The sequence below is a fragment of the Brachyistius frenatus genome, unplaced genomic scaffold (genome assembly GCF_029030835.1).
Source record: "Brachyistius frenatus isolate BFR_SWC_R1_liver_20210118 unplaced genomic scaffold, ASM2903083v1 Contig_61, whole genome shotgun sequence".
Classification (NCBI taxonomy): domain Eukaryota; kingdom Metazoa; phylum Chordata; class Actinopteri; family Embiotocidae; genus Brachyistius; species Brachyistius frenatus.
This window is the reverse complement of record NW_027210660.1, coordinates 1,667,046-1,691,346: the sequence shown is the minus strand read 5'-3', so window position 1 is coordinate 1,691,346 and position 24,301 is coordinate 1,667,046. Positions and strand designations below refer to the sequence as shown.

The 24,301-nt window shown below is 40.4% G+C and overlaps 3 protein-coding genes across 4 annotated transcripts; 1 reads left to right on the top strand and 2 right to left on the bottom strand.

The window, feature by feature from the left end:
- Positions 1-200: 200 nt before the first annotated feature.
- On the bottom strand, positions 201-10,946 carry slc25a42 (solute carrier family 25 member 42). 2 transcript variants are annotated; one of them, XM_069706175.1, is made up of 8 exons: positions 10,558-10,946; positions 6,652-6,851; positions 5,926-6,031; positions 5,713-5,738; positions 5,139-5,305; positions 4,904-5,020; positions 4,350-4,501; positions 201-4,222 (listed from the first exon to the last, which is right to left on the bottom strand). In XM_069706175.1, the coding sequence occupies exons 2-8, from the start codon at positions 6,742-6,744 to the stop codon at positions 3,897-3,899; spliced, it is 987 nt and encodes a 328-aa protein (XP_069562276.1). In that variant the 5' UTR covers positions 6,745-6,851; positions 10,558-10,946; the 3' UTR covers positions 201-3,896. The 2 variants fall into 2 exon arrangements, with proteins under 2 accessions (XP_069562276.1, XP_069562277.1); XM_069706176.1 differs by having other exon boundaries at positions 10,572-10,946.
- A 1,669-nt stretch (positions 10,947-12,615) lies between these two features.
- armc6 (armadillo repeat containing 6) lies at positions 12,616-16,519 on the bottom strand. The gene is made up of 8 exons (XM_069706174.1): positions 16,431-16,519; positions 16,037-16,178; positions 15,125-15,210; positions 14,469-15,039; positions 14,192-14,337; positions 13,973-14,104; positions 13,659-13,796; positions 12,616-13,569 (listed from the first exon to the last, which is right to left on the bottom strand). Exons 2-8 carry the CDS (start codon positions 16,155-16,157, stop codon positions 13,357-13,359), a joined length of 1,407 nt encoding a protein of 468 aa, XP_069562275.1. The 5' UTR covers positions 16,158-16,178; positions 16,431-16,519; the 3' UTR covers positions 12,616-13,356.
- Positions 16,520-16,693: 174 nt separating this feature from the next.
- On the top strand, positions 16,694-23,413 carry mau2 (MAU2 sister chromatid cohesion factor). Its single transcript, XM_069706262.1, is given in 19 exon segments — positions 16,694-16,712; positions 17,068-17,309; positions 17,455-17,472; positions 17,618-17,683; positions 17,855-17,969; positions 17,972-18,003; positions 18,097-18,187; positions 18,277-18,374; positions 18,520-18,597; positions 18,743-18,808; positions 19,260-19,343; positions 19,447-19,496; positions 19,592-19,640; positions 19,642-19,670; positions 19,761-19,872; positions 19,989-20,041; positions 20,043-20,077; positions 21,105-21,232; positions 21,317-23,413. Coding segments are annotated over 19 exon segments (1,440 nt in total). The 3' UTR covers positions 21,392-23,413.
- The last annotated feature ends 888 nt before the right edge of the window (positions 23,414-24,301 follow it).

Here is a 24,301-nt window from a genome sequence, read left to right as displayed (position 1 = left end):
ACTTCCAATCAGTGGTCACACACCTTCAGCTCGGATTTCAGAGGTTATTATCAACTCTGCACACACACACATCCGTCAGTACCTTCAGGGTCAAAACATCTGAGAAATAACAAGAATCAAAACAAATTTTTGAGGGAAAGTGTTTGATTCAAAGTCCAAACATACATCATTCAAACGTGACATGAAAACCAGCGAAACGATTAACACGAAAATGTCAACATCCAGTTTTATTTGAGAAGTTGATATTTCAAACCTCGGGATACACCACCATCATCATCATCATCATCATCATCACTAGAGACTGGACACAGGGTGTGGTTAGTAGTACTAGGTGCGTTTACATTCAGTTGGCACAAATCACTGGGATTTACAACACAGCTGTTGAAGATGATCGGCTGCAACACACAAACTGTACGTCTGCGTGTGTGGGAGCTCCCGCAAACATGGTTAAAACGACCACATTTGATTTAAGAAAATAAACTAAATCACAATTTGTAGCAGTTAGTTTCTGTAGTGTTTCAGTATTTCTTCTCGTTAAGCCACTGTCTATGTTCTCATCAAAGATGATTTCATTTTGAAACCAACATTTGTTTTGGCATTTAATGATTGTCTGTTATAGCGTACTTCTTTTACTCTTTTAATCTACGGGCAGATCAAAAGGGAGGCAAAAACATGACATTACATGAATCATTCTGTTCTTCCGATTTAAATCAGGGTACAGAAAGAATTAAATGTGCTTTGATATTCCTGCTACATTCCTTTAAATCTGTCCGAAACTTCTGTCAGAATGAATGGGGAACCACAAATTGTTTATTTCACCCTGCAAGGCAGTTTGAGTTTGACAAAATTCACACACAAAAACTGGACCTGAAGAAATACATTCAGTCACAAATCCCCAAAATTCAAACCACTTTCAAACCATCTGTTGCCTTTGAAATACTCGGAGCTCAAAGACTGAAACGAGGCTAGAAAAGGAAGCAATCTTCAAAAAGGTTAGTAGAAGTAGCTCAGTCATAGTAAAAAAAAAAAACACTTTACTATTCCTTGCTGTTAGGCACTTGAGAGTCGGTAACTAGCTTTCGCTCAGAGAACTGATTGATATTAAAAAAGACTAAACCTGCCTGCAGCTGATCGAACAGACGAGGAAGAAGAGCACATCAGTGTCACAGGTCTTCCTCACCTAGAGAGCGACGGCCCCGCCTGCCTCTCTGCTCTGCTGCAAAGCTGACGGCATCCGGGTTTTCTACTCGCGATTATATGCACTGATCCTGCTTGAAAACAATCACAACATTCCCGAGCAGACCGAGAGGAAGATGGTCAGACGGAGGCAGGTCTCCAAATCGGGCTGAATTGATTCAAATCACTGAATAAAGCTCGGTATTGAATCTTAAGATTATTTGGTTCTGACCAAAACATGCGCGCCCGAGGGTGAACACTGAAAATTAAATCTGGTGCTCAGATTTCTCATCTTCTTTTATTATTCTTTGATGAGACAGTGAGTGATTTAAATCACAATTTGCTCATTTTTGACTTTTTTTTAATTTTTTTTTACAACACTTTACATTTGAAAAGTGGTCGTAGAAAATAAGTTTTTACAGCCCATAGGACTTTTTTTTTTTTTTTAATCAAAAAAGAATCACCTTGGTATCAGCGCTGAAACGCAGGTGTCTTTTCTGCACTACAGCGTCCTGAAACAATCACTGGATTAATCAATTGGTTAATTGACAAAAATCTATCCCGACTGCGATAATAATTTTCATAGTTAAAACACCAACTTTCTCAGAGATTCAATTACAGAAAGTCCTTTTTGCCCGATAACACTGAATTAAACTTGTCAACATTAAGGCATTACTCTGGGTTTTGTATCAGTTCTGGGAGTTTCTCTGCTGATAATTCATCAAATCTGAAGATGTACCAATAAAAAGTGACCGTTTGTAGAGCCCTAGCACGGAGATAAAAAAAAAAAAATAAAAGTCAATCTTGTTTCTTATCTCGAGGGCCTTCCTACTTGTCGTTTGTTGGTGCAGATGACACGTCCCGCCCTCTGCTCCACTTGGCTCTGTGCTCGGCTGCTCACCCGTCCTGCGTCGGCACGTGTGCTCTAAAGTATAGAAACCATTGAGCCGGCATCGTCAATACTGTCAAAGCGTTAATCTGTCTCACCTGCAGCCAAATGAGCACAAATGGCACCACCACACACAACACATCGATATGTCACAGTTACACCAACGTTAAATTATGTGCTGCTGAGGTAAAAGTACAATACTGAAATCAACTAGAAAGGAACTTAACGAATGCCTGTAACTAAATGTAATGATCTGAGGTGTTTACGTATTTCCAGTTGAATCAGTCCATTAGTGAATACTGCTGCAGCTCTGCATTGCGAGTCTCCTCTGAGCAGGAGTTTTCCAGTTATCTCATCGACCCGTCAGTCATTCAACCAAACAGGCATTAATGGCAGCTGAGAGACAGACCACGCAGCCGTCGCACCGACAGCAAATGGAAGACAGCGTTTGTGCACTGTGTGCAGTTGGTGTGCGTTTCCAACACCAGCGACACACACACACACACACAAGGGTGACAATATTAAAAATGCTTCTGAATATACTGTAAAGTAATCACAATGTATTTAAAGAAACATCTCTCTCACGACGTCGGCAACAATGGGACATTTGAAACTTCCCAAACTAGTCGTTGAGGGCCGTTGTGTTGGATTACATTAGTAACATTAGCTGTTAAAGGGCCCGTGTGTAGGAGTTAGGTGGCAGAAATGGAATTTAATATTCGTTATTATGTTTTCATTCGTTCATAATTTCGTGGAACTACATTACCTGGTGGTCATGGTAGATTTTCCCGTGTTCGGGTGGCTGCAATCTGCAACCTCGCCACTAGATGCCACTAAATCCTACATACTGCTCCTTTAAAATCACAGCATAAGATCCCACATTTGGAGAATTACCAATAAACTTTCTCGATGATGATCACTTAGGACTGCATGTCAATAGCGGCTTAAACTGGAGTGAAATCTGTATTGATATTTCATGAACAGGTGTCTCTTGCAAGCAACAATCTTCCCAAAAGCTCATGATATGATGGAAGTGAAAACAAACATCAAACGTTACGGGCACTCTTAATATTTCATATCTGTTGGCACTGGCATAAAATAGAGCTCATTTGTCGGCAGTCACTGCTCAACTTCAAATAACGGCGTGAATTCAATCTTCAGAAGTGCCACTTAAAAGATCCCGGATTGGTAGAGATGAACTATTTGATAGCAGTTACAACGCTGCTATAAACCTTAGTGCTGACAAACTTTGCGCCAGTTATAGTTAAACATATTAACACCACGACCATCGTGTCATCAGCAGCTCGCTCACATCAGAACCTTTGGTATAATTATTTAAAACAAATTCACTCACAACAAAATAAATCTCAAGGGAGGATATTTTACTCTCATTAAATCGTAGGAATATTTAAAATTGAATAGTAAATGAGTGGACACCTGCATCGCATTGCAAAGTGTCCGATAGAAGCAGACACACGGGGCAGCTCGGAGACCTCGGCCTCTTCGCTCTCTGACCGATCGATACACTCAGAGGCCTGGTTCATGAGAGGCATCACAAGTTACGTGTACACGCGTAAAATCATTGATCGTATTGAGACGAACATGACAACAGGGTTAACTGCACCATCCAAACTTACCTCTGCTGCACACAGACAAAGAGAGAATAACTTAATATTAGCTGCACAACCTGAGCCATCGCGAGTTTGCTTCTATCCAGCAACAGGCACTCCTCACTCTCTGACTTCAGAGGACTCGCGGGGTTTCTGTCATCCCCGTTTCCCTCTCTCTCTCTCTCTCTCTCTAACTCTCTCTCTCTGTCTCTCTCTCTCTATTATCGATCCGTATAGCCCAACTGATGCAGCTTCCTCAGGAGAATCTGAGTGAGGTCAAAGGTGGTGAAGCTGATCCCCACCGCGATGGGCCCTTTGACCCAGTTCATACTGAGACCTTTGTACAGTCCTCGGATGATCCCCTCCTCGGACACGATCTCCTTCATGGTGCCCAGGATGGTGCTGTACGTGTGACCCGTGACACCCGCAGTCTGCATGCGCCGTCGAACCACATCCAGAGGGTAAGAGGACGACTGGCCGATGAGGCCCGCGCAGGCTCCGAAAGCCAGACGTTCATACGAGTAGGGCTGCGCGCGGCCGCTCTGCTCTGCATGGAGGAGGGACATGTGTTTTACGTGGACATTAGGTGTGTGTGCATACAATAAAAAAAAAAAAATTAAAAAAAGAACAGGGCTGTGGATCAATACACAGATACACATGTGGCGGTGCTCTACCTGCATGTAACTTCTTCAGAGTCTCGTAGGTGAAGAAGCTGAGGCCAGCGTAGGGGACGACACCCAGTATGGTGGGAGTGAAGCCTCGGTACAGCGTTTTCAGGCCTTCTTCTCGAGAGATCCGTACAAACACGTGCATAATGTTGCTGTACCTACAACAGACACAACAACAAGAAATATAAAAGGGACAAAAATAACAGAAAAAAAAAAAATCATTTCTTTGTATAACCTACTAATATTTTCTTCTGACTGGCAAATTTAAAGTCTTTAGAAGTGAATATTGGAAAATGAACAGAGCATTGAGTGTCAAAAGCATGACTGTGAGCAGATCTAAGACCTGATGGAGAAATACAACGATTTCCAGAGATGTAGTCGAATACTTTCATTGCACTATAAAAGGCTGTGCTGTGTCATTTTTTTCTTTAATAAGGTTAATGTTTTGTTTTTCATCCTAAACATGGACCGTGTGTAGTTTTGCTGCAGTGCAGTGGCCACTGATTAAATTCACAAATACCCACTGATGACTATCTATTAGCACCTAAACACGGCCTTACATTTCCTTTGGCGTTACAGCCATCCTGGCTCGCACCATGTCAAGAGGATAGGTCAGCATGGCTGCCGTGGTACCGGCCATAGCCCCGGCCAGTAACCGTGGCAACGGAGGCAGAGCTCTGGAACAGACAGTAAAACAAATGTGTCCGCTCAGCTTTTAAATTGTTTTTGAGGAGTTCATGTGAGACAGAAGTTCAGAAACAGGCGAAAGATTTGTAAAAACATATGGACACTTACTTCCCCTGAAAGCCGTAGTAGCCTCCCAGCAGCCGCTTGTACTGCTCATGTGCACAGAACTGGATGGCAGCGTACGGGATGACTCGCACCATGGTGGCGGAGTTCCCCCTCCACAAACTGAAGAAGCCATTCTTCAGGTAGGTGCGGTAGATCAACCTGTACGCTTCCTGCGACGCAGTGAACAGATAAACATATAAACATGAATTATGATGCATTGGTTACTATTGTTGCCTTTCAACTTGTTCCTGTCGTAAATGTTTTGGTCAGACTGAAAACAAATGTGAACGGATGTTCATTTTAACTGTGAATTAAACTGAACTAAGACATTGGGATTAACTGCAATAGAAATGAATTAAGCAACCGTGTCGGTGTCACATTTTGCCTCGCCTAACGTGTAAAGCGAGGTGCCTTAGGATTAGGCACCAAAAACCACCAGGCTAGATGTAGAAAAAGATCAGGGTTTGACTTAAAATAAGTCATTTGCGTAAATCTCATAATCATAATCGGTGTGGAATTAAACTCTTATGAATGAGAAGCAGACAACTGACATGACGGATGTGATGCTCAAACTAACCTTGGCAGAGAATCTTGCTGAAGACACTGAAAATAAAACATATAAAGAATATTAATAAAGTACTTGCGGTGTATCTGGTAAATTCAGTTATTGTCTTTTTAGTAACACCAATACCACATAACTAGATAACTACCTAACTCCATGTCATTCATTCAGGTCATTTGCTGCCTAAAAACACTTTCATCTTTTAGGTCAGCAGAGCATCCAACTTGCCTTGGAAGATGATCTTAGTTCTATCCAACGGGGCGACAGCCGTCTTGGCCACAGCTCCCGCTAAAGCCCCCGAGAACAGCGAGTTGAGGACGGTCTGCTTCAGGTCCTGCTCAGCAATGGAGGAATCACATTTAAGGTCACCAGCAGCAACAGAGTGAATCCTGTAAATTTCCAGCTACGACCTCACGAGAACAAAGTTGTGTTTGAGATGCAGTTGATCATTAAGCCAGAGTTACATTGGGATAATAGTTGACATTTTACTAACCAGCTCAGAAAACCTCACACATGGGAGCAGATGTTGTTAAATGAACCGGAGCTGCTGAGCTCGGCTCGGTTAATCAATTTCACACAGAATACAGCAACTAACAGGACGAGGTACGCCTGGTTTGACGACACCACAGAATTTTCATCAAACAAAGACAGTAAAAAAGATGAAAACAAGGACACTGAAACAGCATCACGATGCAACAACAACTCTGCCGCTACAGATTACCAGATGAAGGCACAATTTGCCGTTTGTCTAAAAAAAAAAACCCAGTAAAGTTATTTAAGCAGTGTGTCAGTTTCCTACAGTATGTAATCACCAAAATAAAACATAGAAAGAAATCGATCTGAACCGGAACGGATTATTGATATGAAATTATCGACAGAAACCCAATTAGTCCAACGGCCACATTAGTGACAGTTGGAGGGAAAACCTCCCTCTGAGTGGGTCTCAGCTTTTACCTTATAGCTCACTTCTGACTGACTGGAGGAGGCCAGTGGCAGCACTTCTCCCTGCGTTAGTGGTGCCCGTTGTTCCTGGACTCCACTCCCCATCCCCAAGGACTACACACTGAGCACGCTCATGAAGTCAACCACGGGGAGAAGGTGGGTGGAGGTGGGGTGGGGTGGGGTGGGGGCGGAGCAACACCAGCACCAAAGAGCTACAGAGGAGAGAAGAGGTCACAGAGAGGGGGGGGGGGGGGAGCAAGCGTCAGTTTTAGGTTATCCTAAATATAAAACAAATGGCAGCTCATTCAGATGGCCGAGCCTCCACTCTTGTTACTCTGCATCAGGATCAAGTGACAAGCAGGAATCTGACTCTGTGAAGAAGCAAACATACAATAAACATTATCAGGAATATTGCTTCATCGTGTGGGAATAAATGCTCTAGAAATCAAGTCTAAACAAAGAAATCTGTTTTCTTGCTTTGCATTCCCCTGCAGACTATAGCAGTGTCACGTCAGAGAGAGAGAGAGAGAGTGTGTGATGACTGACAGAGGCTGGTTATTTTTAAACAACAAACTATAAATACAATACACACCTCGTGTGAGTAGCTGCCTGGATAATAATCCGGTTATATTCAACCACAGCTATATAAAGACAGGGACTGTGTAGAGCCACAATAGATAGACTGAAGCACTCTCCGACTTGTAGGTGAAAGGTCTGTGTTTGAGCAACAAGCAGGACTGAGGTCGTTCCTTTAACATACTAGAGAGCAGTTTGACCACAGCTTTGCACAATCAGGACAATCCTGCATGTCCACTCAGTAAAGATGAAGATCTCACTACTTTTTAACAACACAAGGCATTTGCATGTTTTTCAGTGAGCTAATCATTTCACCGGACAATTCATCTATTCATGCGAGCTTCAACCTTTCAGGCTCGCTGCTTCGTTCTTACATAGTTACTTGACTGAAACAACGCTGGACTGTGAGACTGAAGTTTCACAGTCCAGCGTTGCTCAAAATAACTTAAAATAACAGTCTCAAGTCCAAAACTGCCGAGTATGTCAGACGTGAATCACAGGTGAGAAAGCTGATGGCTTTAGTGTTGCAGTATAAATCCACTTTCCATAAAAGCAACAACAACAAAAAAAAGAATATACATAAAGTTAAAAGGAAGATGACAGAAGACAAAATGAGTGATATTGTGACTGATTTCTAAGTCCTACAATCTTTTCTTAGTCAGTTTTGATATCAAGAATACAATTTATTCGATTTAGGGTTACGATTGGTTTCCAGGTATATCCAACATATAAATAGGTTATACTCCTGTTCTGAAACTTTTTATTTACTTGCAATGCAGTAAAAGAAAGCTGATGAAACTATTGACAAAGTATCAGAACGATAACAGCTGAACCCCGTTTGCGCCTCTACTAACTCCTGGAGGAAATATCTGTCTCTTTAACTACTAAATGCTCCAGTCTGATTTATCTTTCTCTGTCTGGCTCAATATATTATCAACAACAATGATGCAAAGGAGCTTCAGCATTAGATGAATCCATTGAAGCGTACCTTGAGAAGATGGACCCTGTTTAAAAAAAAAAAAAAAAACACATTAGAGGAGTTTAGCAACAGTGGAGAGAATGAAGCAAAAGAAGATTGAAAGCCGTGACACAGCATGCAAACAGAGGGTCTGCTGAAAAGCTGGGTAGTCATGGGCAACTAATATCGGCATCAGTACAACAGGGCTTCAAGCCAGATTCTCAAAGGCCCACTTAGGGCCCGATTTACTAAGATCTCAAATAAAGGGTACGAAATTGTGTGTTTTTTCAAAAAAGGTTTGCACATTTATTTTGCACCCTTTTTGCGGGTGATTTACTAAGAATATTTCCGATATCAACGGCAAATCGCTGTAAGTAAATGAAGGGTTTGTGTGTGTTAAAGTGATTCCAGCAATGGAAAACAGAGCGACCGCAAAAGGAAAAGGAAATCTGATCCAATTGAAATTAAGAAATATAAATATAACAAGAACAAAACGTTATATAGGAGATTATCAGTAAGAAAGTCAATACTGTGGGAAAAACAAAAAGGTGAAAAATAGGTTTATAATAAAACAGGAAGGACGGTGGATGAGATCCTCCAACAAACACTGAGCAGCAGGTCCAGATCTTTCTGTGATGAGCAGGTGAATTAGTTTCATTCAGAGCCTCGCGACTGTTCCGGACCCTTATGTACCTGTGAATTCTGCGGGGACACGTTCAGCACCTGTGACGTCACACCTGACTAACGGGACTGGGCGTGATGTTCCCGCAGAGATACGCTGGAACGACCCAGAGGCAGGAACATGCTGAGTCGTAAGACGTTTTTTGAATTGCTGGTATTTTGTGGCTCCTCCTTGTTGTTGGCTGTAAATCATCATTCAATAACTCAGAAATGTGAAAAATTAAGAAATCTTAATAATGTTTTGCCTCTGACATCTCAGAAATGTTTCCACGTGCGTAAAAACACGTTCTCTACATATTCTTTAGTTTCTCTGCGTCTCCTTCTCACAGCAATGAGAGCAGTCGTCTCTCCAGATTTGCGCACCTGATTAATAGGTTCCTTTCAGTCGTACTAAAATACACATCAATCACTTCTCCTGTTTCGACTTCCAGGTTTAGTAAATATCATTGCGGGTGCTAAATGTATGTATTTGTATTTCCCCTCCCAGTATTTTGCACGTTCCAGTAGAAACTCCAAATATTACATATGCATTCAGGAAAACACGCAAAATGGACGACGTGAGTTAAATTGCACATTTGAAAGATGTAATCCTCACTGCACGTCGTTAGCAGATCAGCTTGGACATTTGTTTTTTTGCGGGTGATGTGAAGTTTGCACGTGCTTTTACACACGCAAACCTTTAGTAAATCAGGCCCTGCTGCGTCTCCGGTCACCTCACCTACTGTCCTTACTCACAGGCCATCCCTCACCCGGGACGTCCCAACAGCCTCTTTCACCATGAATATCATTTTACAGTTCCTCGTTCCTGACTGCTGGTCATTTTTGCTTTGTGCGCCTCAGGCTTCATTGCAGCACAACAGCGATGGAGGTCGAGCTGCCCTGTGGATGAACAGTGTTTAATGCTCAGCAGTGCCTTGTAAAACCCGATCTGCTCATTTGACCCGTAACACCTAATGGTCATGAGTCAAATATCAGTTAAATGTTGTGTGTCAGATAAGCTGTCAAGAACATGAGCAGAAATATTATAGCAGTTTTAAGTGTGCAATTGTCATTCATTGATTAGTTTCTCAATTACTCGATTTGCTGTTTGGTCTTAAAAAAAAAGGTCAGAAAATAGTGAAACACTGAAATGTCTCGTTCCAACCAAAAGACATGCAGTTTATTATTATGGAGGACTGAAGGAACCAGAAAATATTCACATTTATGAAGTTGGAAATCAGAGAATTTGATCAGTTCTTTGAAATGTTTCTTCTTTTTTTTGTTTAATTTTTTTTTTTTTTTAAATGAATCGATTATTAATTTCCTGTAGCTCACCTAATCGATGAGTCAACCACTTGTTACAGCTGTCGTACAAAACGAACAACACGATAAGATCGGCTCGGTCAACAAACAAGTCCGACAGAAGTCGTGTAAAAACTGCCTCCTTCATATGATGCATCTTTAAACTGTTTTTGTTTGCGTGTCAGAACAACAGTTCAAAAATAATTCACCAATAAATAAAAACAGACACGATCGAACATGTTCCGCTGATTAATTATCTGATTCATCTCCGTTGTTTTGTCCTGCTGTAAACTCAAAGCAGGAACAAACATCCACTGATGAAATGAAACACCGAGCTGCTCCTTTCTGCACTTCGTCGAAACTTGTCCACGAACATAAACAGCTCAGCTGTCAATGGGGGGCACAAACACCGGAGATCTCACCTTGTGAGTCTCACCTGAGCGCGAAGACTTCTGGTGCTTTGATGTCCCTCTTCTGGATGTCGAGAGTCACGTCGGACGTTTCCAAGTTCAGCAAAAAAAAAATATATATATATATATATATATATCAGGTTAAGTAACGGAAGCTATCAGTTAGCTCGCTGCTACACTAACGTCAGTGTTTATCTCGCGCGGTGGCAACATGAATGGTAAACTCCGGTCTTTGACGGCAAAACATGTCCCGCTGTTGAAAGCGCTGTCTTCCACGCGTGCCTCAAGTCCATCAGCCCAGCGGTGACTTGAAGTGACAGGCAGCCTCCATGCTGTTGTATTTCTGCCGTTACTACTCCTGTCAGCGACCCCGGGCAGTTCACGTTAGCTCGACCACTTTGACAAGGACGAGCCCCCCCGGTGCATTGTGGGAAATGGAGTCCAGAAGAGGTGGAGCATGCTCGGATAGGTCGGTCAGAGGGGCGTGAGCAGGAGACACAGTTGGCAAGGACTGGGCATACTATAGTTTCTTCAGGGGGTTTTCTTTGACTGTGAAGGGTTAGGTTAGGTTAGGTTAGGTTTATTCATCCCCGAGGGGAAATTTTTTTCGCTACAGCAGTATACAGAAGCAATAAGATAATAATAAAACAATAGAAAAGCAATAAAATAACGGTAAAATAGCAGTAAAAAATATAAAATATAAATATAAAATGCACAGTATATACAGTACAGTATATATCTATATATATTATATACAAACAACCAAGAAACACAGTCAACAGCGTTGTTGTTATGTGATGGATTTTGCCAGAGGTGAGTTATTGTACAGTCTTATTGCGGTCGGCAGGAATGATCTCCTGTATCTGTCCTTGTGACAACGGAGCAGTGGTGGAAAGTAACTAAGTACATTTACTTATGTACTGTACTTTAAAGCATTTCTTCTTAACTGGTTTCCATTTTATGCTACTTTATTTATTTTCCTCCTCTGCATTTCAGAGGGAAATGTTGTTTTTACAATACAAAAACATTTATCGACAGTAAGTTACTTTTGATGTACAAATTTGAAATTTACAAACTTAGTTTTTTCTTTCCTCCAATAATCATCTGACGACCCCTCAGATTTAACTGCTGTCCATGTATATTAACTGGATATAGTAGGTAAGTAGGTATAGTAAGTAGCTCAGACTGGCTCCACCAAAACCATTAATAATCTAATGATCCCATCTAATGCCTGTATAATAATATATCAGTCAGAGGGACCAAACAAGTACTTTTACTTTAAAACTTTAACAACATTTTATGTACTTTTAAATATGTAGGATTTTTCATGCAACTTTTACTAGTAAAGGAGTATTTTTACACTGTTGTATTGGTACCTTTACACTCATGAAGGATCTGAATACTTCTTCCAGCACTGTTGTGAAGTTCACTGGATTTTTAATCTTTAGCCTCAGTTTCACAGTGTACTGTGAAATACAGTATACTATATATGCACAAAGCAAGAGCAGGGGGAGCACAAAAAAGTGAAGAAGAATACGCAATATAATGTTGTTTTACACTGTAATAATGATTAAAACTGCAAGCAGTGACATGCGGGCACTCGCATGCTGCACGTCGGGGAGCCGGCGGCCCCGACCCGCTGGATCCCCGACATGCAGCACGCGAGGGTCCACATATTCCCGCTTGCAGTATAAAAAAATTCTCAATCTTGTTCCTTATTCTTCTTAAAAAATGTTTTGCTTTTCTCAGCAGCTTTAACATCTTCAAAAACTCATGAAAGTTGGTGCCTGACGCATGTGCAAAGTTTCATAAGGTTTAGAGCATCGTTTGACCTTCAACATCAACTTTCTGTGTCACGATGAAACATCAAACTTAGCCGCATCGCCCTAGCTATACTATATATTATATACTATATACAAAAAGGACTTTTTTTTTGTATCACTTTTTGGGGTATGACCTTTTTCTGAACTGACGTATGCCTCAAGTGGCGATCGAACCCAGTTACTTCTCACTGTGAGGCAACCGCTCTAACCACTGCACCACTGTCATACCAGCATGTCGTCCAAAATATGAAAAAAAAAAAGTCATGGGAATATTATTTTGTATTATTGTTGACATTTAATTTGGCATCAGTATAACTGCATGTACAACACGAACCCAAAACTGAAACACTGGCGGCAGGAGAAAGAGTTTCACGGATTTTCGTATTAACTTTCACGAGTTTTTGAATATGATAAAGCCTCCAAAAATGCATTTGAACTTTCAGGATGAAAAGAATAATAATTTTACGAATAACAATTGGGCTTTCGCACCTTCGGTGCTCGGGCCGTAAATATACAAATCAAGCATTTAAAAAAAGGAAGTGTTTAGCTCAATTAAAAAAGGCATTCAATACATATTAACCTTGTCTCATCATACTGAAGGAAAGAAATCTGCACAGTACAGTTTAGTTTAACTATTTGCATAGCAGCAAATACCTTTGTATTAACCCATGGGACAAAAAACTCAAATTTACATTTCGAAATCTCATGAACATAAATGTGTTTCAGAAAAAAAAACTTGCGTACAAAAGCAACTATGAACTTTTTTTTATTGAATTTATACAACCTACCGAAGGCATTGTGTGTGTGGGACTGGTGAAGTGGTTGTTCCCACTGCCTGCAGGTCGTTCTACAACAACTACGCTGTACACGTATTTCTAACATAACAAGGTAGGTGCATCTGCTTCAAACACTGGCTATATACAGCAGTTACCAACATCCCAGCATTTCATTTTGAAACTCATTTCGTTTGTGATGCTCTCCTCCACTTTCAGTTGGTGAGGCTGTTATTTTTGCCGGTCCACAGCTCTCGTAGTTCCACCTTACATCCGAGATCTCTGAGGGCTGCTTTGGCCACATCGCTGCAGTCTTTGTGGGTCTGTACTGCCTGAGCTAGCAAGGCCTCTGCTCCCATCTCCAAGATTGTTTGGTTGTAGTTCTGGCTGCGTGAAACCAGGTTTCTCAACAACATGCATGCTTGTTTCTGTTTATAAAGGGAGAGAAAACACAAACATAAAGACTTGGGTCTCCTTCGCCACATGAGAATATTAGTTATTAATAACTTCATATTACCTGTACATTGACAGCATTAGTGTGAGCCTTCATAGCCTGCACAGCAGCCAAAGCACCTCCGTTCTCCATGATGACTTGGCAGTTGCTGGGTTTACGTAAAGCAAGGAAAGAGAGGCATGCACAGCCCTGCTCACACACCTAAAGCAGAGCATTAACATGATCTTAGAATATTTGTTGCCTCCCAGTATGACTTAAAATTCCTTTTTTTAATCAACTAAATGTCTCAAATCAAAAGTTCGACATGACATCTGTAGTTAATACTCGAGGAAACCCATTCACAGTCGTTACATATGTAGGTATGACATTTAACTCACACCAGAGTTGCTCATGTGTCTGTTCATGGCGATGACGATGAGTTGAACTCCACCAGCATTAACGATCGCATCTTTCACGTCATCGTTTCCTGCAACAGCTCGCATTGCACTGAAGACCTGCCGAATCAACTCCTGCAAGAAGACAAACAACTCAGAGAGAAGAACAAACACGGGAGTTCAATCTCCAGTTTGTACCATGATCGTTTTTTTGTACTCTACCGCTGACTCATAGCTGTCTGTCAGTAATGTCATGATGAGTTTTAATCCGCCCATATCACAGATGTCTTGACAGAACTCGTTCCTTACAGCCAGATGGGACAGAGTTGCACACAGCTCACTCAGAACAGAAGTATTACCAAGGTGAACTGTGAGGAAGATACACAAGAAATAAACCTATTACATTAATGAAATGTGCCTGCACATAAGTAATCAGAGGAAAATGCAGCAGCTAAATATATATCACTGTGATAAACACACATGAACAAGCTGGTCCTACCTTTGGCAGCTTCAATTAAAACCTTCAGTCCATTGTGCTCAAGAACAATCATCTTGGCGTGCTCATGCGCATTTCCAAATGCAACTCGGACATCATCATCAAAGGTCATGACCCTGAGAGCTGCAGAGGCCTCCTTGACCACCTCGGCACATCCAGCGTGTTGAGTAATAGCACCAGTCAGCAGAGGCAGGACGCCGTCTTTTATTAAATCCTGCCTGTTCTGCTCATGTTTTAAGCAGGAACGACGCACAGCACAGATGGACACACGCATCACTGAGGAATCTGCCTGGTACTTCTTCAGGACATCTAAAAGAAGCTGTTTGCCCTCTGCATTCAACAAGTCTGGTTGTCCATCTATTAATGCGGCCAGAGCAGCCAGTGCAGCCAACAAAGCTTCTTGATCCTCCACACTCTTCTTGCAGTAGGAGAGGATGACGGGGTAGGCATCCTTCTGGGCAGCCAGGTACCTCTGGGCAAATCCAAGTAAACAATGCTCTGTGAAGCATTTCAAGTGTGCTGCCACTTCCCCCACACCAGCTGAGTCTTTTCTAATGTGGAGGTTTTCTAAAGCCTGTGAGTGAAGAAAGCGGTGAACACAATGTGAGATTTGGGCGACGGGTACTTTCTGCATTAAGTCGAAACAGGTCAAGACTCACCTGTAAGATCTCGTGTTTTTGATCTTCTTGATTGTCAACAGTTGATCCAGCTGGGACAGCTTTTACTATACAGCTTAGGTCCACACCTGTATATACGCACAAGATAGGGGTTAATGCTCTGACTCAAAACACAATATGAATTAGACGCAACAAAAAATGTCAAAAGGTCACAATAATGTAATTAGTGAACCCTCTAACATCTCAGGAGTGTACAGTAAGAATAAAAGGCTTGGTGTGAATGTGTTCTCCTCTTCATATCTGCAAACTTTAAGGCTAATGACAAAAAACAGAAGGTGGATCTCAGTATTCTGGTGCAGTCTAAATTTGTTTATGGGTTACAGGACCTTTATCCAAGACAGAGGCCTCCAGTTTATTAGGGAATGAAGGAGGAGGAAAATTACTTTGCAAGACCTCTCCCACAAAAGTACACAGATGTCAGTCTGTACCGTGACAATGAGTGTTTAAATGATCTGTTCGTGAGACAGCTGTTGTCATTTTTGAAAAAGAGAAAATGTAAAACTTTAGCGCGGCAAAAACAAATTCTCTGAAAGTTTCCTGAGCACTATACCAGTGTAATCATCCATCATCCGATCTCATGATTGCTGTAAGATGTCCCATTAGAGATCCAACTCCTGACATAATAATAATAATAATAATAATTTAGGACTTAAGTTGAGTGACTTAAGCATCTGCAGTTAGACCATTAACGATTTAATTTATTTGGTAGAGCATAGAACAGTTAAGACATCTTGACATTTTATATCTGTATATCTCACTGGTGTTTTTCTGATTCTCCCTGGAGATCATAATGGACTTGTCTTCACACCGCGGAAAGTCAGTAAGAATAACAGTCAACAACAACAACAACAACGACAACCACCTACGAGACACTGTAATTACTATGACATTTACCTTGAGACACAAACTGCTCCGCAGCCTCCCTCAAAGCCTCATCGGGCCTCATCTCAAACTCATCCATGTTCTCCCTGACAGCAGCATCAAAGGTTTCCTGCGTGATCCTCCGTATCGCCATTTTGTCAGGTTATTGTCCAGTCTGAATAAAGACGTAGCAGGGGTGATATCAGATGATGAGGGAGACAAAAAAAAACAAAAAAAACACATTTGCATTGAGGTGATTCAGCCAGTGATGATAACGTCCGTTATCGTCAGCTGATATATTTTTGATTGACCTGCTGATGTTTGAAGAGACACCGTTTAATAAAGCTGCTGCTGTATTTAAAAATTCGTTTTTTTTTTTTTCATTGAATAAAAGTCACCTTAAAGAAATTCATCAAATCCTACTTACGCAAAGCTACAGACAGCCTTTCCGGCGAGCAGAGAATTCAGCGTAACGACGTAAGTGAATAGAAAATTCCGCCATATGTCCCACACATACATTTGCTCCCTTGGAACATAGACCGTAAAACATTGGTTCCACTAATTTTTTTTTTATTTTTTTTAAATATATATATATCACCGAGGGTGTGTCTCGTATAAAAAAAATTTTTTTTTTTAAATAGTAGGTAATGTGTTATCAAGGCAAGATAAGTGATATGTAAGCATCGAAACATGGAACGCAAAATTGAAAGTAAAATGAAACTTTTAAGTGGTAGTTTTATTTTTGACGAATTTCCCTTCAAAATAAAGGAGGCTTCGTCGTATTGTATAATATTCCTTTGTCTCGTAGACATATGAAGTGAAATACCCTTTATTGGTGTGAATATTACATTTGTGTAATCTCAAGCGAGTACAATAAACGTAATTTCAACAAAACGTATTTTTGTGTTTGTTTTATTCATATGATCTTATTTCACAAAACAACAACCGGAGGTTGTTATTGCCCTGAGTAGCTTCAGGTAGAAAACACATATTCGGCGGACGTCGTCCCACAGCGATAAAGTCAAACATTTTGTTGTCGTTGTTTCGTCTTCGGACGACTTCAGCATGGCAGCGAGCCCGGAGGTCCCGCAGCCCTGGTACCTGGTACCTGGCCCTGCTGGGCTTTGCCGAACATTTCCGCACGTCGAGTCCGCCGAAGATCAGTCTTTGCGTTCACTGTTTGCAGGCAGTGTTTCAGTTCAAGCCGCCTGCGAGGGTCGAGGCCCGGACGCACCTCCAGCTGGGCTCGGTGCTGTACCGCCACACAAAGAACAGCGAGCTGGCCCAGACTCGGCTGGAGAAAGCGGTGAGCAGAGGCCATGTTTCTGTTTGATACCGGGCTGTAGTGCAATGAATCATTTATTAGAAGCGTGTCCACCAGTGTGTGATGCTTTTATTTTAATACTTTCATACTGACACTAATACTTTGCCGTCTTATTTTCTTTCCCCAGTGGTTCATATCACAACAAGTATCCTTTTTTTTATGTATAGGAAAATGCATTCAAACTAATACAAGGTGTGTTGCATATCCGGCAAACCAATTTATCATTTTATGAAGTGGAGATTTTACAGTGGCACTAAGAGGTAGTAAAATTCTTTATTGGTGTATGTCAGATCTCTCAATTTGAAGATGTCAAGTTTGAAGCTGCCAGTATTCTGTCAGAGTTCTACTGTCAACAGGTCGGTGCATCCCTCTCCTGACATGTCATCCTGTCATAATGATAATGCAATGTGAAAAGAAGTCATTAGGAAACTTTAGTTTAAAGTTTAATAACGTTAAAATGCATATTATGGTATAACTTTTATACATAAGTAAAATAATATTTAGCTTTTTGGTCTCTTGTTTTAAAGAACCTGGTGGACTCTGCGAAACCAGTGCTGCGGAAGGCGATCCAGATTTCTCAGCAAACTCCCTACTGGCACTGCAGGCTGCTTTTTCAGCTACTTACTACAGCCCTCTTCCACTGGCTAAGGAGCACATGTGTGTGCTTGTGTACCTGGTGAGACTTTGTCACACCTACACAGCTTCTGAAAGATATGAATATTCTGAAAATCTAGTGCAAAATGTGTTTGTTTTTTTGTGTGTACAAAAGGTGACAGTGATGCACTCCATGCAGGCGGGCTACTTGGAGAAAGCACAGAAGTACACAGACAAAGCTCTCATGCAGCTGGAGAAGCTGAAGAGTAAGTTTGTTGGAACACGCTCACTGATTATCTCCCCCTCGATGACAGTGTTAATGACTCGACTCTGATCCGTCTGCATGTGCTCCAAGTGCTGGACAACACTCCTATCCTGTTCACATTCCAAGTCATCCTGCTGGAGCACATCATCATGTGCCGGCTGGTCACCGGACACAAGGCCTTACAAGAAGTGAGTCATCAGTAGGAGAGATTCAGGTGTTTGTTGCCAGACAGTTGTTGATTATGAACAAAGAAACACTCTCTAACAGCAACGTCCTCTGGAGATTGTGTGAACTTTGGGATTGTAGATTCAGATTGTGATGATTTGTGTTCAGATTTCTCAGGTGTGTCAGCTGTGCCAGCAGTCTCCCAGGCTGTTTACAAATCATGCAGCCCAGCTTCATACACTGCTGGTGAGTGCAAGCAAAGAAAACATGGACATTTTTCTCATTTATGGTGTTGTTTAAGTTGGGGACGGAGTAAAGAACTGAACTGCTTACTGTTTACAACACATAATGTGAACCATTCACACATCTGTCTTCTCCTTTTCTGTGTCAGGGCCTTTACTGTATCTCAGTGAACTGCATGGATAACGCTGAGGCACAGTTTACTGCTGTTCTACAGGTGAGTTGCATATTGTCACTTTTATATATCTGATTTATTTCTTCTTTTCTGTTTAGTTTATCAGCTCATTATGGACTGTGAACTCTCTCTGAATTCTTGAGTTCATTCGGATATTGGAAACTCAGTAGAATATTAAAAATAGAGCCCAGCCTACCACATCAATTTTGGATATATAAAGTTTAAATGTTTGATAACCACATATCAGTCAATAAGCAATATTGGAAATTTGTTTGCTTCCTAATATGACTATCGGCCAAAAGAACTCTAATATTGTTTGGGCTCTAACTAAAAATATACTTGTTTGTTTGCATAAGTTCCTGAAAGCTAATTTTTGAAGGCACAAAGGAAGCGCGTGTCAGCACTGAATGTAACAAAGGAATCATTTGTTGTATAAAAGCTCTGGTTCTGTTATCCAGCATCTATCTCGTTCTTTTTCTCTTTCTTCTGTCAGATGACAACACACCAGGAGCTGTGGACGTTCATAGTGACAAACCTGGCCAGCGTCTACATCCGTGAAGGGAACAGACAGCAAGAGGTCAGAGAACTGCGGCCTCCTCAAACATTTAAACATGTTCAAAAGCACATGTATGTATTGATTTTCTTCTGTGGTCCTCACCTATTTTTTTTTTAATAAACAGCTGTACAGCCTTTTACAGAGGATTAACCCTGATCACAACTTTCCTGTAAGGTAACTATAGATGCTTTGTAGACAACAACACATTACTTAATTTGTTCCAAGTTTTTTTGCAATATTTTAAAATAATGTAACTTTGACCTCTGCAGCTCTCATTGTCTACGAGCTGCAGCGTTTTACATCAGAGGGCTGCTGTCTTTTTTTCCAGGGACGTTACAACGAGGCAAAGTAAGAACAGCTTCTGTTTAATTTAGTCAAATTTGACTTTGTTCTTTTGTTTATAATAAGAGATATTAACATGTAAGCTTGTATCAACAGAAGATTTCTAAGGGAGACTCTGAAGATGTCGAATGCGGAGGATCTAAACAGGCTGACTGCCTGCTCACTCGTCCTGCTGGGACACATCTTCTTTGTTTTAGGCAACCACAGGGTGAGTCCACCAACCACCACTGTGCCTACCCGTTAGACCACATGCAGCAGCCGTATGCTTATCTTCAGTCTGCATATGTGATCTTGACTGCATGTTTGCTTCTAAATATCCTGCAGGAAAGTAACAATATGGTGGTTCCTGCCATGCAGCTGGCCAGTAAGATCCCAGACATCTGTCCAGCTCTGGTCCTCTGCACTTCTCAAAGGTAGAGCTGTCACTCATGCTCCACTCACAGTTTGTGATGTTAAGTTTCAGGAAAGAACTTAATTTACCCATTTGATCAAATAAGAAAGTCTAAATTCTTGACATGAGCTCCTCACAAGCTGAAATGGTCATTGAAACTACATCCTACAGAAAATAAGATGATATTTGATTTATCCCCAAAGGGAAAATTCACATTTTTGAAGAGAGCCTGAAGGGGGCGCAAGAGCCCAGCACATGGAGTGTCTCAAAATGGAATGGCTTCAACCTCGAGTAAACGTTCATCTGCCAGTTTATTAGGTACATCTTGTTAAAGCTATTAAAGGCTAATCCAACAGTCCTGCAATAGATATCTTCCACATAAAGATTCTAATGTTGAGTTTGTTCAAATATTGTAGAGAGGTTCTGATTCAACCTAATGATCATTTTGGACGATGCAGTTTGTGGTGCTGAACTATACAGCTGTGTTGGGTTACCCGTTATCATAGGTTTGATAATCCTCATTGATATATATGGACGATATTCTTATTTTGTAACTATTATAATTTTTTATCCCACAGATAACTGCACACATGAACACACCATGACATCACTTTGATATATTTCTAGCGCAGACGAAAAATATTGTATCCACCAGCCATCAGAAAAGTGTTGTTTTTTGTTGTTGTCACTCTATAATACTATATTAATTTATATATAATATATTGTCACTTTGTAACACTATCATAACTGAAGCAGTTTATTTTCCAATGTACCACTGTGCCCCAATATTCAGCATGCTGGGAGAGATCCCTTGCAGAGCAGATAGTCATATGCATTTCTCATCCAGTAGCATCAATACGTCACACAGTGATGTAAGGATTGGACGAGGCTTGGGGAAAACAGCAAAGTGGGTGAAGAAACACTTAATCACACTGCAATAACTCAATACATTTAAAAGCTTATTCAAGGTTAGATCTAGTGTTTGGATCTAAAGTCATGAAACATCCACTATCATCACTACTTTTACTAGGATTTCTTTCCCCCAGCAGATCTGAACAAGGCCTGTGGAAACACCATGGATGCCCACGAGGCAGCTCAGATGCATCAGAACTTCTCCCAGAAACTCCTACAAAACCACATCACAGCCTGCAGCCTCCCCGAGCACAACCTCATCAGTGTGAGCACAGCATCAACCAGTCATATTGTAAACAGTGAGTCACTTCACCTCGCTTGAGTTTTCAAAGAGACTTTTGTGTTGCAGTGGACAGACGGCCTCCCACCTGTGCAGTTTCAGCCTCAGAACGGGCCGACAACCACTCTGGCCAGCCTGCTCTGAGAACAAGACTCTGAGGGGGGAAAGCCAGACGAGCTGCTGGAGGGAAAATTACATAAGAAGACTGAGCAAAAATAACAGGAGAAGCAGCTGATAAAAGGGTAAGAAGACAGGGAGAGTAATGAAATTAAAAAGAAGGCCTGCTGCTCTGTGTCATTTGGATGACTTCCACTCAGTGCATGCCTTCACCTATTTGGGGCACTGGGGCTTCAGGACTGGATTTTAAGCAATTAAAGTTTCCTTTGAAAGATAAGGTGTTCTACCACCTCAAAAACTTAAGGAAAAGTTGGACATTTTGGGAAAAAAATTATGATAATTGCTACCACCTTTATATTTGGACGGTATATCTGAAGTAACCTCCAGGATTTGGTTAATTTAGCTCAATAGCAAGAATGAAAACAGCTGCTGTAGCTCAGTCCAAAGAGAACAAAATCCACCTTAAAGCCCATTAACTAATAGGGCTGCAACTAACACTACTATTAGTTCATCTGTTGATTGTTTTCTCAACTGATTGTTTAGTTCTTTGGTCTTTGAAATGTCAGAAAATTTTGAAAAATGTAAACCAATGTTTCCAAAAGCAGCCTAAAATGTCTTGTTTTGCCTTAATAAACAGTCCACAAACAAAAGATATTCAGTTAATTGTCATGGCGGATTAAAGGAACCAGAAAATACTCACATTAACAGAGCTTTTCATTCAAAGATGCCTCAAAACAATTAATTGATTTTCAAAACTATTGGGAGACAAATTTTCTGTCTACCAACTAATCATAACTGACGTGCTACAATATATCTATGTAAAACCAGTAGTATTTGTTATATAACTGAACTGATTTGTCACATTCATTTACCTTATCTCTTAACATTTTCATGCCAGACCATCATGAGGACGTTGTAATTTTGGATGAAATAAAGTAAAAAAAATATAGCTTTTAGCTGTTAAAGTTAAATTACTGTTAAATTTGAACAATCCATTGGTCAAACAGACAGTGAAGTTGGATTCAGTCTGTTGTCGTGCATAAACTGAATACTGTTATTTCAGAGCACTGGTTGGACAGTTGTGACAGCATTAGTTGGGATACATTTGGATATACACTACATACACAATATATCTGTAATAATCTTAATGTGGTGTAGTGACACATTTGATGTGTAGTTTATTCACTGAAAAGGTACAAATGTCACCATTCACATTGAGCTGAGACAATTAAAAATGATTTTAGTTATGACACCAGCTTATCGTATTATATAAAAGTAACCACTGGCTTGCTTGACCTTCAACACTATTAAAAGTGTCAACATGTTTTCAGACTGTGATGCATCCAAAGAGTATCTGGCCATTTTTCTGAACACACTTGCTACCTGACTGTGCTTCCCTTCAGAGTTTTGCTGTTTCACGCTCACTGTGTTTGTATGCTGTGCACAATTTGCCTGTGGTTGAGAAACCAGTAATAATAGTCATATTTCTGATAAATAGGATTGACTTTTACCTCTTTGTACAAATGTTGTTTCATGATGAAACTCACCTTTTTATTTTTTTTCATGTGAACCTTTTGGAAAAACTGTTGGTTTTTTTTCACTCCAGTTTTCCTGTTATACACATTTCTTCCAAATGATGGCAATATAAATCTGTATTTAAATAACTTATTTATTTAATGTTGCTTTTCATTGGACCAGATGCATTTTTATTTGTCAGTATGGTTAATTACAGTTTTGATATATTATCAAATAACTGGTACAACTACGAATTAAACTACGCTAATGTAGGAAAGGTAAAAAAAAATTGTTTTATCTTTTAAAGACAGGTTTCTATACTGATAGTTTATTTTGATAGATTTCAAAATAAACTACTGATTGATTTGCATATTGATGACTTCAATAACAAAGCGAGTATAGATGCTGTTTATTTTATGGGCATTTTACAGCATATTATAAAAGGGAACGTTTCATTTGTGTTATTCCTGTTTTAACTGCTTCACTTCAACTCTTCAATTACTTTTTTTAATAAATAAAAATTCACAAGTTGAATCATTTGAATGTTATTGAATAAACCTGTAAAGTTTGACTGTAATTGACTGAATACAGAGAAATGCAGATGCTGAGTGAATGAAGAAAAGTCGGTGGAGTAGATAACACTGACTGTTTTTGTTGTGTTCGCACTGTACTTTAGTGAAGCAACAAAATGCTACTTGAAAATGATCACACCAGAGATGTTTGCATGATTAGCCCCCTTAGTACAAACAGTCCATTTACATCACAGCTGCTGTGATGTATTTGAATTTGAATGTACTTTTTCAGTTGTTTAATGCCTCCACTGATTTCCATTAATTTCCCTACATCATAAGAAATTTGTAAAAAGACTCTTGATACTTGCCTGACTCGCACTGTGAAATCTGCATTAATTAATGTCACAGTCACTTTATTGTGTTTGAGCAGGCAACTCAAATCAGTCTGCACTTCCACCCACTGCCGTCTGTCTGGGTTCTCTTTTTTTATGTTAGTACACAGAAATAAATGGGAAATAAATAATTCCTGAAACAGTAGGACAGATACATCCAAAGATCTAAAACGTCATAGCATTCATTTAAAAACAGTGCACAAATGTGTGTGCAGCTATGAAGTCCAGGAGCTAAAGAGTGCTCCTCTAGGACCACACAGCAGTTTTATTTTGAAATCCAAATTTGAAAGCAATTTAACAACCACAAGAGCTGAAGTTTAACATTATAACTGCTCTTTAAAGGGTTAAATCTTTAGGCAGTAATCAGTCATAAAAGGCTGAAGAAATAACAAAAAACATAAAAAACTAGAAAGTAAAATATAATGGCCAAAATTAAACTCTTGGATGTTGTTGGGTTAATGTGAACTCTGTGTGACAGTGTCTGTACAATTCATGCTTAGCCAAAGTTTCCTCAAGAA